Below are 18,996 nucleotides of genomic sequence, written 5' to 3'. Positions count from 1 at the left end.
CTGAGCTGGGGTCAAAGGCGACCAGAGGTAGTTTCTAACCGAATGGCGTTTTAGAAATAGGAACGGGAAACATAGAAGTGGCTCAAGAGTGGCCGCGAGCAGCAGAGAGGCTCAGCCGCCCAGCGGGCAACGCGAGCGCCGGCCCGCCCTCCCGCCCGCGGGGAGCCGGCAGGGTGTTCGCGGCGCCAGCGGACGCAGCGGGTTCGCGGGGCTGACTCCCGCGACTTCCCGGAGGGCGGAGGCCGCGTTCCCCGGCTGGTGGGCTGGAAGGCAGGCAGAGGCCGCCATATTCCCGCCTCACCACGCCCGGGCGGCCGGCGGGTAGCAGCAGGTTGGCGGCGGCCTTGGCCCGCAGTAGCGGCGGCCGGCTGGCGGGGCGCGTTGGCGACCCGGCCCCGCCCCGAACCCGGCCTGGGGCGGCTGTGACCGCTGCGCCCGCGGGCCCCGCCGAGGGCGCGGGAGAGGGAGGCGCCCGCAGAGCCGGAGGGGGCCGGCCCAGCCGGGGAGCTGCGCGGACGAGGCGAGAGCCGCACTGGGAGGCGCGCCGCGGCGGCTGCGAGCCAGGAAAGCCTTCCAGGAGGGGCCGGGCGGCACCGCCTCCCGGCTCCCCTCCTCCCGCGCCCGCTCCCTCCTCCTCCTCTACCTCCTCCTCCTCCTCCTCCCGCCGCCGCCGCCTCCCTCCCGGATCTGTGCTCCAGTTCAGAGAAAGAAGAAAATGTGTGTGTGTGGCGAGGGGGAGGGCGAGCACTGAGCAGCCGCTCCGCGCCTGGCAATCGGGGCCGGGGGTGGGCGTCTGGCGGAGGCGGAGGCGGAGCGGAGGCGGAGGAGCGCGCCGCGGGCAGGCGAACCGGGTTTGCGCGCGAGCCGGGCGGTGGGCGCCCAGGAGCCGTGTCAGGCGGCAAGGAGCGGGCGCACCGAGCGCGGGGAGCCGTCGGCTGCCGCTCGCTGCGGGGACGCCCCGGTGGATGTGCTCTCGCCGCTGGGCGCACAGCTCAGGGGAGCCTCGGCGGCGGCGGCGGCGGCGGCGCGGGGGGCGAGGCGGGCCGCCCGTTCTCGGGGAAGGAGGCGCGGGCGTCTGAGCGAGGCCGGGCGCGGCGGCCTTCCCTCGCGCGCCCCCCGAGCCAGCGCCCGCGAACGCCTCCTGCGCCCGCCTCGCTCCTCCGGGCGGCCCAGGCCGCCGACTCCGCCGAACCCCCGGCCCACCTGGTGGCCCCGGCCCTGGCCGCCATCCTTGCGGCGGTTCCCCGAGCTCGTCCCGGACGCGCGCCCGGGCGGCGGGGGCTCAGCGGCCACCGCTGCCTCGGGGGAGCGAGGGCGGGAGGGTGTGTGTGCGCGCGTGTGAGCAGGGGGTGCCGGCGGGGCTGCAGCGGAGGCACTTTGGAAGAATGACTCTGGAGTCCATCATGGCGTGCTGCCTGAGCGAGGAGGCCAAGGAAGCCCGGCGGATCAACGACGAGATCGAGCGGCAGCTCCGCAGGGACAAGAGGGACGCCCGCCGGGAGCTTAAGCTGCTGTTGCTGGGTGAGTACAGCTCGGTGCTGGCCGCCGCGGGCCCTGCCGCCGGGCCTCTGCGGCCCCCGCCCACCACCTCAGGTCTCTGGGGGCAGCTGCCCTACGCGGCCCCCCGCCCCCGGGCACCCGCGGCTCGCCCCTTTCCTTCCCGGGCGCGCCCCCGGCCACTACCCGCACCCTTGCGGGCGCGCGCGCGTACACACATACACACACACACACACACACACACAACACACACACACACACGGGTCCCGGCTGCCCTTCCCGGTGCCTCGGCGGGTGCCTATTGGTGTCCCAGAGGACTGTGCATTATCTGCTAAGTGGCAAATCACTTGGGGTTTAGACGCGGGGATGGGAAGGTGGGCTCTAGGGTTGATCTTTCAGTGTGGTGTCCGCGGTGCCGTGTGGGTTAGTGGGGCCGGCAGCTGTGTGTGACCCAGAGGGTCGCGAGCCGAGCAAGGGCGCTTTGGGGGATGGCGTGTGGTGGGGTGGCCTTTGTGCATCCATTATCGTGCATTCTGGGGTCTGGAGGGAATGGTGGATTGGTGGGCAGGCTCGCGACTCGATTCTCCAAGGAGTGATGATGAGGATACCCAGTGGTTGGCCCTCCGAAGAAAGGGGCTTATGTTTTGGGGGCGGGGCGGGAGGGCAAGCCCAAATGTGTCATACAAGTGCTGTTTTCTAGCCACCAGACCACTGAAAGGAGAGACCCGAGGAGTTTCTTGGCCGGTGGATGGTGACAGGCGTGTTTCTCGTCTGCACCATTTCTTCCGGATAAAGATGAGGGATAGGAGAGCGTTGTGCTGTGTGGTTGTTGACAGCGAAGGGTGTCTTTTGTTTAATGAGGCGACCCAGATGTAGGCCTGAATTCACAATAGTTACTACTGAAAACCAGTGCAGCCGCTCAGTTACTCTCCTGGAAACAAATAGAAACCTTTGTTTAAAACGGACAGAATTTTAATATCTTTGAAATCTGGGCTAGAAGGAAAACGGAAGCATACAGCAAAAATTTAATCTCGAAAAGAAAGAAAGAAAAACCCACCCAACATTTTGCTTTAACACTTAAGTTTAGCAAGAAAATGCCATTTCTCAAATAGGAATTCTATTGATATATTATCTCTGAAAGAATGTTCAGAATCAAGCCATCAGGGTTCACATACAAGCCAGTTTGACATAACTCTGAGCTATTGTGGTAGGAAGAGCAAACAGCTTTGCAGTAACAGGCCTGAAAAATGTCTGCACTTGTATTCTAGATATTTGCGTGTGTAATAAATGCATTTCTCAAACATTTCTGTAAGAAAAGAATATTGTCTTATCTGGAGCATTCCATAGGCTAGCTCAAGGAACCAATTGCCTTTGGGACTGAACTACTTATGCACTGGATCATTTACAAGCAGGAGCAAAATATAATGAACCCAAATAGTTACCAATGGTTAATTCATATGCCATGATTTATGTCTTCATTTTGAAACCTGATTAAATAGATGTGCACATATTTAAAAGAACAGAGGCAAAGAGCTGAGTGAAAGAGGTGGGCTTCAGGGAATGAAAGGAGCTAGGGGAGGGGAAAATGTAATTGAAAAGTGAAGGTCCTTTTTTTTTATTCCCCTCCTCTTTCTTATTTTACCCTACTTCAAATGGCTGAAAACTTACTGTTGAAGGTGTTTTTTGAATTCTCAAGATTGAGAAGAAAATAGCGAGGGCAAAAGGAATATGTAGTGTTCAAGTACATGATGCAGGGGAAAAGCATGTGTTTTAGAGGGACTTGCCTATGACAAGGGTTTTAATTTTATTTTGCTTTGTTAACAGTCTATAGGTTTCTGCTAAACTCTGAACAGGGCATTTGAGGTTCCTTAACCAACCCTAACTGCCTGAAATGTGACAGTTCTGAGCCCATCAACTCTTGAGTTAAAGCCTAGGGGTTTGTTAAAGGTACTGGGTTTAAATATCTAAGAGGCAAATCCACTTATATAGATGCTTAATTACATACTGTATATCTGAGTAACACCATGCTTTTAAAAATGAACTTGGAGATATTTTCTGAGAAAAAAATGTAAAGTAAACCAGTTTTACTGCTAATGTGGAGGTAGTGTGAACAACTTTTTTTTTTCTCTTATTAGATATTTGAGCAGGATTTGTTAAAATAACCCCACTTCATCCCCCAAATTTGGCCTAATAGAAGTAGAAGAAAAAATATATGAATTTAGTGTCTGCATTCATGAATGACATTTATAAATCATATAGCTTTCTCAGAAAGTGATCTTTGGACACCATGTAAGGATTGCTACTGCTTCATATTCTAGATATGTTGCTTTTGTAACATAACTACTATACTTCCTATACTATTTAAATTGTAATGATATATACTATATAATATATAAATGTAGATTTGTATGTGTGTGTGTAGGTGTGTGATTTCACAAGTTTGAGTTCAGGAGGGAAACCAGGGTAGATTTGAACAAGTGGATATCTTGGGGAGTGGTTTTATATGAGGAATTCCTGAGGTACTGCTTTGTGAATAGACTGAATTTTTTGGTTCTTTTCTTCATTTAAATGACACCTGTCCCAAGGAGATTACAGAATGTATCCTGTCACAGTATAAAGATCTGCTAGTATTTTTAACTAATATATTTAAATGGAGGAATCATCTTACATTGAAATGAAATTCAATATAACATTATTTTCTAAGTGAGTTTTAGTTCAAGGCATGACACCATTTTAATGGAAAAGGATTTGCTTGGCAGAGATAAAAGTGTTGACTCTTGCATTTGTTCACATAATTATTTTACTTTTACATAGTAATAATATAGAAACATTAGAAAAGGAAAATAGTGGTTATCTGACTAGATAATCAAGTGTGGCCGTAAAAATTAGGCTATTTTGATTCATATCCAGCAATTATGCCAAAGTCTTCCAAATTTATTCCATAATACTTACATGTTATAATTTTTAATTACTAAAAAACTGAACTCTGAAATTGCTACTATGAGTAACATTAAATTCTGAATTCTTGCTCTTTTTAATGTATTCATTCTTTGAATTCATTTATTAGTGTTCATTTTCTTTGATACCTGAAAGAAAACTTCATATTCTACACAGATATACAAGAGAATATTTTATCTTGGTTTAACCTTTATATATTTTATATATTTTCTAGGTATAGAGTACATTATCTTGTTTAATTGATTAATATTCATATGTATTTACTGAATATTTCTATTGGTGGCACAGAGGTCATACTATTTAATATTAATTTGTACTTAAATCTATTTGAAACAAGTGGCTCTGAGTGTTTACTTCAGATCATAGATATTCGTTGTGAAATTTTATTCAGTTCCTTAAAGGTACATTTTTTTTCCCCCTGTTAGCCTGTTCTTATTTTACATGTGTCTGAAATATTTACTCTTCAGATTATAATCATCAAATACGACGATTTAACAAAAGTTTTTTATTGATTGGATTCCACCTATTGGAAATAGGCAAAGTTTAGGCCAATTTTAAATGGAAAGATATATGTTGATTTTCTGAACAGCATTACATATATATTTTTAGATTTCTTCTGTTCTTCACTATAATCTTGTGAGCATAGGATTGTGTCTGTGTTTACTGTTAAATTCCAGCTTCCAGCACAATATCTAGTTAGAATGCTCTCAATAGATATTGGCTGAATGAATGAATGCTAGAAATTGTGACAATAATGAATAAATTATAGAGACATGGGGATCTGTAATGTTTTATCTGTGGTAGATATAATCATGATCTTAAAAAAATTGTATCTCTTTGAGCTAATTGATTACAGGTGCATTTTAGGACAGGAGGTGTTAATTTTAGATGTTGCACCACATGTTGAGCCAGTGTATTATAGTTCTGAGCTGGGTGCATTTGGGAATGATAGCAGTCATGCTTAAAGAAGGAAAGTTGAAAGAAAGAAGGAATTCATATCTTTCCCTACCCCTTTTTTGCCGGGGAGCAATCCTGGAGGTAGAGCCCAAGGCCTTGTGCATGCTAGCCAAGTGCTCTACCACGGAGCTACTTCCCCAACCCTTCCTACTTTTTTACTTTGAGACAGGGTCTTGCCAAGTTCCTCAGGCTGGCATTGAACTTGAATTTTCCTCCTTTGGCCTTTGAATTGCTGGAATTACAAGGTGTATGCACCATGCCTGGCTTCTTAATTACTTTTTATCAGGTAGAATCTAGTTTAAACCTATCATCTTTTTGCCATACATTTTTCTCCATGGTACACTGATCAGAGTGAATTTTAATTTTGATTTTCTTCTAGAGCATCAAACAGATTCTTGTGATTTCCTCATACAGTTATATGAGGAAAACCACAGTGGTGGTTAAATAGAGAGTATTAGGATTGCAGATAGGACATTTTAAATATGAGGAGTATACATTTGTACTGAAAACTGTATGGTTGTAGAACAGAAAGGGACCTGGCAGGCTGGGAGAGTCCATTCATGCACATCAGGGTGAAAGTGCCCTTCCCTCTGTCCTCTAGTACTTCATTTGGAAAGAATGGGCATGTTAATGGAGGAAAATGGGTATGTTCATTGTCTGAACTAGCCTAGTGGATGTCTAGGGTGGCTGCTCAGAACCCAAGAATGAAAGCATTCCTTCAAGTAGTCCTAATAACAGCCTCTCTCTGGAAATACCAAAATGTGGTGTTTATGGTACTGTTTTTAAGGACTGATGGATTTTATTTTTTGCTACTCTTTTAGTTTCCAAGTGTTGAGTGTGTTTTGCTAAATGTCAGGATTTATATGGGTGCATTTTTAAAAAACAAATTGCTTATAGTTTATATCTGAAGATGGAAGTGGGAACATGTCTCATAAAAATCAAAACTGTACCTTTGACTAATAAAGCCTTTGGAGTAAGATTTTGCATTGCGCTTTGTAGATTCATTGTTTAGATCTGCCTTACAACTGTAATTCTGTACATATGTTATTTCTTCATATGGGAACTTCCACCCAGGTTAAAAGCCTGCTGAACAGCGAAATTATTCTGTTTGAGTCTATTCAAATGTTTTTACATAGGTTTAGAAAAGAGAACCAGAAGAATCATTTAGTAGCCATTTTGTTTACCACAAATAAATTTCATAGCCTCTTTTATTTAGGAAAAACCGACCCAGCTCTACTTTTTAAGAAATGGCTCTTGTTTAGTTTTCAGAAGTACCTAATAAATATAGTTATGATATTTATTACAGATGAATTTTTAAGGACCTGAAACAGCTTTTGCAGTTGTGAGACTGCATGCTATGCTGAACTTAACAGAAAAAAGGAACAGATTTTTCTTCATGATCCAGGCAAACTTATACTTGAAAAGAAATCAGCAAGATTTTCTAAGGATGATTTTGATTATAGCATTTATATTAATTTTTCCTTAAAGGGAATTGCTAGTTCTGTTGATATTTGTTGAAATGTTATTTGCGTGTTATAGAAAGAAAATAGGGAGCTTAAAGGATGTGTCTTGAAAGAGAGAGAAGCCATTTTAAGAAGGTTAAGATTGTTTTCTTGCTAAGAAAGTGGAGTGAATCTGTTTCCTTAAGACACGGTGTATTGGGTTGAGAGGAATACAAGTATTTGAAGCAGCAAATTTAAATTCTCATTTCCTGGTTGAAGAGGGAGGCAGAGACATTTTTCAAAGGGAAACTTGAATAATGGCTTTTAAACAATGTTAAGATCTTTGCAGAATTAATCCTAGGGAAGTGTGAAATAGCAATAGAAGGTAAAATGTGTGATTGTTAGTAATTAAATCTGTGGCAATAACTGACTACAGTAAACAGCGAACATTTTCTTCTGCTGAATGAACATTAAAGAAAGCGATTCTCAGACTTGACGCTGTTTTGTATGAACAGCTGTTACTAATAAAATGATAGGAAGTTGTTCGACAATCACCTTTGATTTGTTGCATTACCGATATGTAAGAAGTCTGATTTCACAAACAACATGTAATTAAAAAAAAAAAAAAAAAAAAAGAAAAAAAACCTACACATACTGACAAAGTGAGTTAATGAATTCTAAATGGTCATGAATGTATGCATTACAAACAAAAATAAACATAGATGTTGTGGTGCTTAGAGCCCCAAACTGAATTTGCTGCATAGCTCTGGGTTAACCTTTATACTTGTTCATTATTTTTGAAATCAATATAGCATATTTTGTTATAAGTCTTCATGGTTAACATTTTTTTGTGGTTTTGGTGCTGGGGATTGAACCCTGGGCCTCATGCATGCTAAGCATGACCTCTACCACTGAACTACATACCCAGCCCCTTCATAGTTCAGTTGCAAAGAAGAAAATTAGTATCATTAAAAAATAAAATTATGCAGATGTCTCAAATTAATTTATTAAGTAAATACTCATCAGTTACTGGAAAATAAACATTTCCTATAAAATTTTCATATCAGGCATATGTTAAGAAGGAAATTGTATACCAAATGTTGGCCTAATGAACAAATATTAAGTATCCACTGTGTGCAAAATGATGTGTTGTATGACACACTCCTTATTTCATATGTGGCAGTGGGAAGAACTAGGAGTATTTCTCACAGGCTTGTTTCATAGTAGTTGCCCATATACTGGCATGTCCTACTAACTTTTATCCTTCCTGGCTTTGGCTTTTCTGTTGGCTCTTCATACAAAGAAAAAGAAAAGAAATAATCTGAATGAAGGCCATTGTAGGAGCTTTCTGGGGATTTACAACTGGGGGAAGCAGATGATTTTGAGAATTTAAATTTCTAAGTTTATATGCATTATTTTCTTTGAGCATGTCATTTTTGCATTTAGCTGTGAGAAACTTTATGGTTGCTTGTCTTATGTGTCTATTGGATTGGAGGTTCCATGAAGGCAAAGGTAGTCGCATTATCACACAATGTTTACTTAGTTGATTTCACGTAAGGGTGTATGGGTAACTAGATTCCCAAAATAAAGTAATGGACGTGAATTTAGACTTCTTGCTTTCTTTTAATGGATATCATCCATAGATTCTTCATTTTCCACTCCTCTTTGCTGTTTTGTGGGCCACCTGGGGCACAGTAAAAGGTATTCTGTTTTAAAGATGGGATGGTTTGGCTCTTTGCCTGTTTCAGTCATTCTCTAGGGAGAGTGTTTCAGGTGAATATTCTCATATTGTTTCATGTTGAAAAGCCAATAGCAGTGCATTCAGCAGTTTCAGTGGAAGACTGTCCTTTGATATTGAAAATTCCATGCACCTTTATTACATGATTAATCTGGGATTTGGATTGTGAGCAGTTTGCTTTAGAAACAAAGTAGTTGTCTCAAGGAAGTGTATAATGGATTGTGGTGTGGTTGAGAATAAAATATTATTAATGTCATTATTTTCCCAAAACCTCACAGAAGGAACAATAATTGATCCACAGATTAAAGAAAAAGAGGTAGAACAGACTTTTTGGCTCTGTTGTAGGAAGTGCATAGTGGTGTTTAGAAACATAATCGTGTGTTTCTATTTGACTTGTATTTTTTTCCCCTTTGTAGAACTGGAACCGTAAGTTAATTGCCTTTTCCAAGATTTTTGACTTTGTTTTTGTTTTTTTGGTCACTACTTGCTAAAAAAATTGAAATAGAATTTTTTATCTTTATTGTTCTAAAACCATTTTTTGTCATTTTAAATGTTTCTTTTCTACATTTCCTTTGCTATGGGAGCAGCAGGGTGATTGGTGGCCTCTTCTACTACCATATATTTCCTGGTGACTGCAGCTGTTTAGTTGTTTCTAAAGAGAAATGCTTCAGTGATTTTTACCTACCCCCATTATTTAGGCTGCAGGTACCCCCAAACCCTTCCTTGTGAATGCTATTCACCCATTTACTCTTATCATGTCTTCCTTAAAAATGCTGGGAGGGGTTCCTCAGATTCTCTGGTTTGTACATTTCCTTAAGATTTAGAGAACTTCTAAGTTGGTGCTTCTGTCAGACATCATGTGGCAGTGAGCTGGTGAGAAGGGAAGTTGGGTGCTTTAATACATTAAATGAAAGGGATTTGTGAACTTGGGTGTAGGAGATGATTAACTTTCTTTTGCTTTACTTACTGTGGTCTGCAAAGCAAAATTTGTTGTTACTGAATAAAATGTAAAATTCTCCTTCTTTTTCCAGAGGGCAGGGACTTGAGATTGGTTCATGATTACCAGCAGAGAATTAGTGAGCCAGAGCTGGGTAATATAAGGGGCCACTGGGTTGTGAAATAGGATGCAGTGCATTTACTCCAAGGGGAGAAGATCCTGTACGCTGTAGATACATGTGTAGTAAAGGCACATCTTCTTCATTGAACTGTTTGTGTTTCCTGGTCTCAATTATTTGAGAACTTTAGTGGCATCTCTTTCTGTTTGCATTTCCTTGCAAATATTAAGGAGGATGATAGTAACCATGTCCTTTGTCTTTGTTACACCCAGGCAGCCTGAGTACATTTTTTTCTTTCTTTTTTTTTTTTTTTTGTGGTACTGGGGATTGAACTCAGGGCCTTGTGCTTGCAAGGCAAGCACTCTATCAGCTGAGCTATCTTCCCAGCCCTAGTACATTTTTAAGGTGGGTTTTGTTTGCTTTTTCAAGAGAAAGATGCTATACTTTCTTGCTGTGTGAATTGGTGTTTTAGGATCTACGCTTTGCAAGTGCCTTCAGCCTTCCTGATATTATACATTCTTTCTGCAGATGGCAAATGCAGTTTTCCTCTTGTCCTGGAGAGCTGACCCATTTCCTGTGACTAGTTCTAATAATACAGGATGACTTTAATGCTCGTTCATAGCTTGCCCTTAAAAGAATGCCAGGATACTTAAATATTTAACCCTCTTGGCTCTCTTAACTTGTGTAATATGTTTTTGAGAATTGATAAACCATGCAATGATTTAAAAACAATGGCAGACTGACTTTGTGAAAGTTTATTCGACTAAATAATAAAATACTCCTTATGACTGTGTATTCTGGATTAATTATGTGTATTTTTTCTAAAACCTGCAACTGAAAAGCTATCTAGTATTTCTGCCTTACGTCTGCTTTTTTCTTTTTCTTCATAGAACTAACCTTAGGGTATTTTTGTTCCTTTGTTTTGCTTACTTTTTCTTTAGCAACCTATAGAATGAAGAGATTGGATGAAATGATCTCTAAAGACTGTTTGAACTTTGAAACTTTTTCTGCTTCCCCCTGCAACTTCTTCATCTCCACCACTTTTTGCCTGAACTTATCCCTGGACAAAGGGTCTGAGCTCCCCACCCTTTCCAGTAGTGATGGGGTGAACAAGGAAGCATTGCTGGGTCTGGTGGGCTGTTCCTCACTGGCCTGAATCTTCTTTCTTGTCCCTTCATAACAGCTTTGAGTGCCCTGCAGGCAGCTTACCACTTCTGGGGAGGGCTTAGCGAGGAAGGAAGGCCTGTGAATGAGGCCTTAGCAAGTCTGTCCAGAGCTCCCCCTCCTGCTGTCTGGCATGCTGCTGATAGTTGCACTGTCTTCATAGGGAATGGTATCAAAAACCTCCTGTTGTATCAGCATGAGTCTCTTGCTTCCTGCAGGAAGGGTGATATCCTGGGAGGCACTGAGGTGGAGCCTGAGAGGCACAGTGTTCAGGCGCTGCTCTGCTTAGACTTGGGTCTTTTCTTACATAACCTTAGCCAGCTTTCTTTCACTCACTACTTCTTTTTTTGTTTTTTTCTTGACTGAGCCTTAAGCATTATTTTTCATGTTCCTACAAGTAATCTCTGCTCCCCACGTCCATGTCTGTCATTTTTAGTTAGTCCTGACTGGTTTGCCTTGTGAGCCTGGTCGTCAAGAAGGCCCCGCACACCCAAACAGAGCACATTTGGGGTGTTGCTTTGTATCTGGAGCTAGTAGGTCCCTTTTCCTCATCTTTCCAGGAAAGATTCAGCAGTAAGCCTTGGCTCATTTGTGTTCATATCTTCTACCATTGTGTCACTGTTTCCTTGGGGCTTCCATTGAAAACAGAAAAACATGCATGGCATCATTACTGAGATAAAGAATTTTCATGCTTTTTTGTTTTAAAATATATTTAAGGTTGTGACCTCCGACCCATATCCTCATTTGGCATGACTGAGATCAGAGGAACCTTTAAAAAGTAACTCGTATCCTGTGTGCATATATGATTACATGACCTGTGTAACTCTATACCATGCACAACCAGAAGAAAGAGAAGTTATACTCCACTTATGTATGATGTGTTAAAATGCATTCTACTGTCATGTATAACTAATTAGAACAAATAAAAAAATAAAAAATAAAGTTACTTCCTATGTCCTTTGTATTTGGAGAAAGGACTTTGGCCCAAGAAGGAACAGCCAGACTCTTACCTGAGGCCAGGAGAAATGCTATAAAAACAGCCTTATTCTTGGGCTAGAATTGTGGCTCAGTGGTAGAGTATTTGCCTAGCATGTGTGAGGCACTGGGTTCTAGCCTCAGCACCATATAAAAATATAAAAAGATCCATCATCAACTTAAAAAAAAAAAAAAAACCACAGACACAAAAACAAAACCTAATTCTTATTCTTCTGAAGGTGCCAGGCAGGTAATTGGTGTTCCTGGGCCCCTGCTTTCCTCCTGGCCCACTGCCTCTTCATTATCTTATCAGTATCAGGCTTTCTTACCTTGATCTTAGATCTGGAGTTGGACAGGTGCTGGGGGAAAATGAGAGCAAAGGAGAGTAATGGGGAGTCCATGGGACTTGGAAAGGTGGAGGGTATTTGCAATAGGGGTAGTATAGTTGTGTCTTTGCCAGGCTCTGGAGGAAAGGAGGAGAGGTGGGTGCCTGTGCCTTTGTTTGGTGTCCTCTTAATCTGTTTCCTCTGCTGGCTACCACCTGACCATATTTCTCCATCCTCTCTCACATCTACTGTGTGATTCTTCCAGATGGTGGTTGGGGAGATGAAGTGTGGAAGCCTGGGTTGGATGGGAAGTTTATGTCATAGATACTCTATCCTCCTAGTTAGATAGACTTAAGTGCAGAGTTCATGTGGAACAGAATCCTGAAAATCATTCACAAATTAAAAAGAAAAATTCCTGCATGTTTTTTTCTGTCAGCTGTTTCAGGTGATAGAAATACATCCATTACTGTCTTGAGAACTCTGCTCATCGGGTGTTAGGTTATGAGAGTCTCTTGAGACATCCTCATCCAGGAAATCTGCTCTTACCTGGCTTGGTTCTCATATAGAGTGCCTTTTAGTGGCCCAAGGCAATAGTAGATAAGCAATTTCATGAGGTATTCTTGCCAGATAGATTCATACTCAGGTGGAGGCATGTATAAGTAACTTTGCAGTTTGTAGATCAGTTGGGCCATTACATCCAAGCCTAGCAGTAGACTTTGCATGTGCCCTTGTGCGCTCTGGGAATTGAAGCCTGCTAAGCCTACATTTATTGTTGAGCTGTGTCCCAGCTCTTTTCTCTAAAAATTTTTTTTTTGGCGGTGCTGAGGATTGAACCCAGGGCCTTGTACTTGCGAGGCAGGCACTCTACCAATTGAGCTATATCCCCAGCCCCCTCTAAAAATTTTAAAGGTACCAAATCCTTGTTTCTAATTGTGACCAGCATTCAAAATGAAGTTTCATTTGTCCATGTTATCAACTTAAGAGGATTTAAAGAAAAATTTTTTTTAGTTGTAGATGGACACAATACCCTTATTTTATTTATTCATTTTATGTGGTGCTGAGGATCAAACCCAGCAACTCACATGTGTGAGGCAAAGTGCTCTACCACTGAGCTACAACCACAGCCCATTAAGAGGATTTCTTGACTCAAAGTGTGGGCAAATATATTTTGAAAAATCTAAATAATTTTGAATAATTCAAGAGAAGCATTAGTGCTGAAACAAAAAGATACTTGAAATCAATCTCTGGTATTATTGCCAATCACTTCCTGATGGTCCACTAACTAATGAATTGCCATATGTTGGCTCCTTTTGGAGCCAAGCTTGGCTCTGACATGGAATCTGGAGGGGGCAGGATCTTGCTGTGTTCAAAGACTGATGGCCTCTGAACATTCTAGTTTCTCCTGCTGTGCTAAGGGGTCACTTAAGATGTTCTCCAAACTGTAAATAGAAATGACTAGAGATTTCAGGCATGTATCACCTTTTGTAGTGATTATTCCCATAAATTTCCCATATTCTGTGGGAGAAGATACTTGTATGTTGCTTTATTAGTTTCTGACAATTTGTACTTTCTTACAATTTGTATTTACATACAATCATTGACAAAGAGTTGCATTTTAATAGAGAAAAGTATAGAACTTCATTCATATCTTTTTAGGGAAATTTTAACTCCCATTATGTTTTCATGAAAATCACCAGCTTTGTCCATTGAGAAACACATTTTTCTGTACAGCTTTCCACTCCAGGCCATGGTTATTATGAGAATACAAATTCTCCAAGGTTTTTCTAAATCTCCAGAGTCTATCTATGAATTGCTACTCAAGTTACAGTGTATCCTTCCCAGAATTAATTAATACATGGAGCATCCCTAGTCCTGAGTCATGAGGTTGTCCAATGATTTATTTATTTTTTATTTTTTTATGACAAAAATATTCTTCCTTTATATTATATAATGTATCTTCAAGCACTGTGGGCTGAACTGGATTTATATTGTATTTTATTGTGTTTTTGAAATGAAATAAAGCATGCACACTTGAGATATATATCCTCTGTTGGTATGGTTGTTTCTAAGATAGAAAAAAATAGTTATTTGATGAGAAAACTGTTGTGTTTAATAGAAAGTCCAAGTTTTGAGTTAAGAGGTTTATTTTTTTCCTTTTGAGATTTAAGATAAGTAAATATATAGTTTTCAGGTTAGCCTTTGAAAGAGTGACAGCCCATTCTGTTATTTGTCTTGTTTTTCAACAATTTTGAAATTTTACAAATAATGCAATTTTTTTTGCACAAAATTTGAAAAAAACCGGTTAAAAATTTATCCATAAATTTATTCAAAAAGCACAAGTCTAACTTAAGAACCATGATATTTTTCTGTGCACTATTTCTTTCTAGTCTGTTTTTTCTCCATTTCTTGCATAGATGTAATCATGCTGCACAGTTTAACAGTATGTTGCAAGCATTTTGTAAGTGGCAGTATAGGTTCATAGTAATATTTGAAATGGTTATGTGAATTTCTGTTAAAAGGATATATACTGATTCGTTTACTCAGTTCCTTTTTTTGTTGTTAGTTTTCTTTCAGTGTTTCCGTTTGAAAAATAATGTGATAAAGTTCTTGGTAGATAGCTTTTTAAAACACAATTTTGTTAGAGAAGGTTCATAGGACTTGAAAACTTTTTATGACTGTTTACATGTACCCAAAACATATTCTAAAATGATTGTATACAATTGATTAATATTTTGAGAACATCAATAAGTAGGCAGAAAATGGTATGTAATTTTAAAATCTGCACTTATTTGATCACTAGTGAGAACAATCATTTTCCCATATGTTTGTTTTTATTTAGATTTCTTATTTTGTGATTTATCTGTTCATTTCTTTTGCCTATTTTTGAGCTCCAACATACAAATGAAACTAGCTTTTTGTCATATTTATTGCAATTAGCTTGACCCCAGTCTGTTGTTTTTCTTTTTGATTTGTATTATTTGATACAGACTTTTTAAAAATTATTGTTATCAAACCAAATCTGTTGATCTGTTTTAAAATAAAAATTGGTATGGAAAACTAGATTGAATGTAGTGTGTAACCACATCACTGTTGCATGATTCTTTTTCTTTCAAATTGAAAATGAAGTGTACATATCAGTTCACATTCACAGATCCTACAACATGAGCTGGTCTATATATAATTGGCTTTTTTTGGTCCAGTAATGTGTAAGATATCTTGCCATGTTAATATAATTTTTTCCATCATATTTATTATTTTTTAGTGTTCCAGTGTTTTTTGTTTTCTTTTTTGCTGTGCCCCGGGATGGAATCTATGACCTTATGCATGCTGGGCAAACTCTCTCCCTGAGCTGCCTACTCAGCCTCCAGTGTATTTTGAATCATACAGAAAGGAATACAGCCAGCTGCCAACTCATAAAAACCAGTTGTGTACATTTTTTCTCAACTCCATTCAGTGACTTCACTTCAGCAGCTTGAAATTAGCCACGGTGGGAGTATTTACACCACAGAAATTGGCAAAAAATATTTACTAGGGCACCACTGTTTATACTTGATCCCTACTGATGAATAGTTACTTTGATTCCATTAATTTTTTTTTTTTTACAATCAGTGCAACTATGAATATTGTAGGAAATACATCTTTGTGCACTTGTATGGTTGTTTACTTCAAATAAATTCCCCAGAGTTGGATGATCAACCACTGATTTCCTTATTTAAAATGTTGATACCCGTTAAACACACTGCCTTTCAGAAAGGTTGTATTGGTTTACTTTCCCACCCTTAGTTTCTGTTTTTGACTCTTTTGACCCATTTAACCATCATTGGATTATACCAATCTAAGGGGCAAAAAAAAAAAAAAAATGTTCTTATTGATTTGCATTTTATCGAATTGATTCACTAAAACAGTTTTTATTTTCTAAGCTGCCTGTAAGCCCCTTCACCTACCTACAAAAAATAACAAATGTCTCAATTTATTATTTAAATTTTATACTTAAGAAAATACTTTAAGCTTCCACATTAACATACATCACTAGAAATTTGAATCTTCTCTCATTTATAGGATGAAATACTCTACGCCAAAATCTCCAGGAGGAGAGAAAAAGAACAAGAATACATGATAGGCTTAGCTATATGCAGTATAATAAAAGCACAAAAGTTTTTAATTGTGATGAAGTCCAATTTACTTGTCTTTTGTTGCTTGTACCTGAAATCATTGCTAAATCCAAGATCACAGTGATGACCTTTGTTTTCTTGTAAGAGTTCTATAGTTTTGGTTAGGTATTCCATGTGGATCTTTGATCCAGTTTGAGTTGCTTTTGTATGTAGTGTGAAGTGGTGTTCTTAACTTCATTCTTTAGCACGGGAATGATCCAGTTGTCCTACCAGCATTTATAGAAGAGACATTATTTTGCCATTGAATGGTCCTGACATTTTTGTTACTAATTTACATTTACTTTGTCTTTCTTGGAGCTGCTCTAGGTTTATTGGGATATATTTTTCCTGTTATTAAATATTAAATTAAAAATGTTCAATTACTTATTTTAATATTTACTTGATTTGAATTACAAAGGTTTAAGGCTTTGCTTTTTTTCTTAGTCATTGCTGTATAGTGTTCTCTACAGATACTCTAAAATTTCGATTTTGATTTTTTATCAAGGATTGTTTAAGATAGTTTAGAATTTTGCAAATAATTGTAACATTTTTAAAGTTTGGTTATTTATTCCTAGTTTTATGTAATTTTGGTAGAGTGTAGCCTTACTGTTTCTTATTTTTTTGGAATTTATTATAACTTAATATATATATATATATATAGTCAGTTTTTGCTTTATGGCTACATAGAAATATATGTGAATATATTTAATAAAACAAATATATGCATATTATTTACTTTTATTATTTATATTTGCCACTGATATCCTTATTCATATTATGCCTGAATCTGCCAAGTACTGAGAATTGTGCTGAAATTTCTCATTATTCTTGGTGTTTATGGCAGTTTCTCCTATTTATAGAAAATTTGCTTTTTAATATAGGTAAGTACTCTTAAGGTACATAAAAAATGTCCATGAGAATTAAAATTTCATTATTAGAGCATTAGCTTTTTATGTAAGTTAATGTTATTCTATCTTGAATTCAGTTTGTTGAGTATTAATATTGTTCTTTTGCTCCCATTTGCTTGTGCAATTCTCCCATTCATTTTCAACTCTTAATCTCTTTGTTGATGCTGCTCAGTTTTGTTTTGTTTTTTTAAATCTCATCCTGAAGAGTCTTTTCCTTAAATAGTTGAGTTTATTCTCCTTAAACGGGTTAGCATATAGTAGACAGGGATTTTCTTTTCTTTTGCATCTGAATTTTGTCTTTGATTCTTTTTTTGATTTCTTGTATTTCCTCTCCCCTCCATCCTTCTGCCCTCTGTTGCTTTCCTCTTCTCTTTCTTTGGTATTTGGTTTATATTAGGTTTGTTGTTGCATTTCCCCCTCTGATAATTTGAAAGGTATGTACTATGCTTTTGTTTTTTTTGGGGGGGAGGGTTACTGGGGATTGAACTAAGGGCACTTGACCACTGAGTCACATCCCCAACCCTATTTTGTATTTTATTTAGAGATGGGGGTCTTACTAGCACCTCGCTTATTAGCACCTCACTTTTGCTGAGGATGGCTTTGAACTTGGGATCCTCCCACTTCAGCCTCCCAAGCCATTATAGGTGTGAACTATGCTTTTCATCATACAATTTTTGTAGCCTATATAACTCACCAGTAGTATTCATGTTTCTCAGTTTTTTAGCTTCAGAGAAGAAATAATATTTATCGTGTCTCTCCCATACATAATGGTGAAACTTGTTCACCTATGCCAGGGGCTACAGACTTTTATTTTAACCTTTATTTAAAAAAAAAAAAAAATTTTTTTTTGGTAATGGGGATTGAACCCAGAGGTGTTTACAACTGAGCCACATGTCTACCCCTTTTTATTTTTTATTTTGAGACAGGATCCTGCTAAGTTGCCTAGGGCCCCTAAGTAGCTGAGGCTGGCTTTGAACTTGTGATCCTCCTGCCTCAGCCTACCCAGTTGCTGGGATTACAGGTGTGCACCACTATGTCCAGCTGCAAACTTTTTAATGTAGAATCAGATAGTCAAAATATATATATATATATATTTTTTTTTTTTTTGGGCCATTATGTTCCCTGTTAGAACTACTCAACTGTGTCATAAACACTTTGTTAATGAATGGGTATGGCTCTGTTCAAATAAAATTGTGGACAGTCATTCAAAGACTAAACATAAAGAAAACTGAAGTAACCTTTGAGTAGAGAAAGGATATTTGTGTCAGATGGAATGAAAGGTATACATGGGTATTCAAGACCATTTCCATGTTCATCATTTTAATCCACATTTCCTCTGTTCTGCTTTTCCCCTTGGTAACCGCCTCTTGACTATTCAAACACATCTGTTCTCCTAATCCTGCAGTGGTGTGTTCTCCTTCCCCCTTACACTTTCTTTCTTCAGTGCAGTCACAAAGTTAACATTTGATCTTGCAGGCTGTGTGATTTCTACTGTTTAGAAAGTGATTCTACAGTTTCTCAAAATTTAATACAGAGTTTATTTCTTTTCATACATTCTAAAACTTAATCCTTTGATTTCATATTGACTACCTGGGATGAGTACAGGGGATCATTTTAAGTTAAGCTTAAAGAACCTCCTCCAAGATTTTCTTATTATGTATTGCTGAATTATTCAGTTTTCTTTCAGAAATTTTAGTATATATGCATGTCTGCAATTAAAACATTTAGCATTAATTGTGTTAATTACTGATATTTCTTCTTTCAATTTATTTCTTTTCCTTCACCAGTGATTTGGTTGGATTATACCTTCAGATAGATTTTTGTT

At 39.5% G+C, this 18,996-nt stretch overlaps 1 protein-coding gene across 1 annotated transcript in view; it reads left to right on the top strand.

Annotated features, from left to right (window-relative positions):
• Positions 1 to 1,385: 1,385 nt before the first annotated feature.
• The window catches only part of Gnaq (G protein subunit alpha q), a 281,187-nt gene continuing 263,576 nt past the window's right edge, over positions 1,386 to 18,996 (top strand). The window contains exon 1 of the mRNA XM_047524218.1: positions 1,386 to 1,521. Coding sequence (XP_047380174.1) covers positions 1,386 to 1,521 — 136 coding nt within the window. The remainder of the gene's footprint in view (positions 1,522 to 18,996) is intronic.

This window comes from Sciurus carolinensis, chromosome 14 (genome assembly GCF_902686445.1).
Source record: "Sciurus carolinensis chromosome 14, mSciCar1.2, whole genome shotgun sequence".
NCBI lineage: Eukaryota > Metazoa > Chordata > Mammalia > Rodentia > Sciuridae > Sciurus > Sciurus carolinensis.
This window is presented reverse-complemented; position numbering and strand designations above follow the sequence as displayed.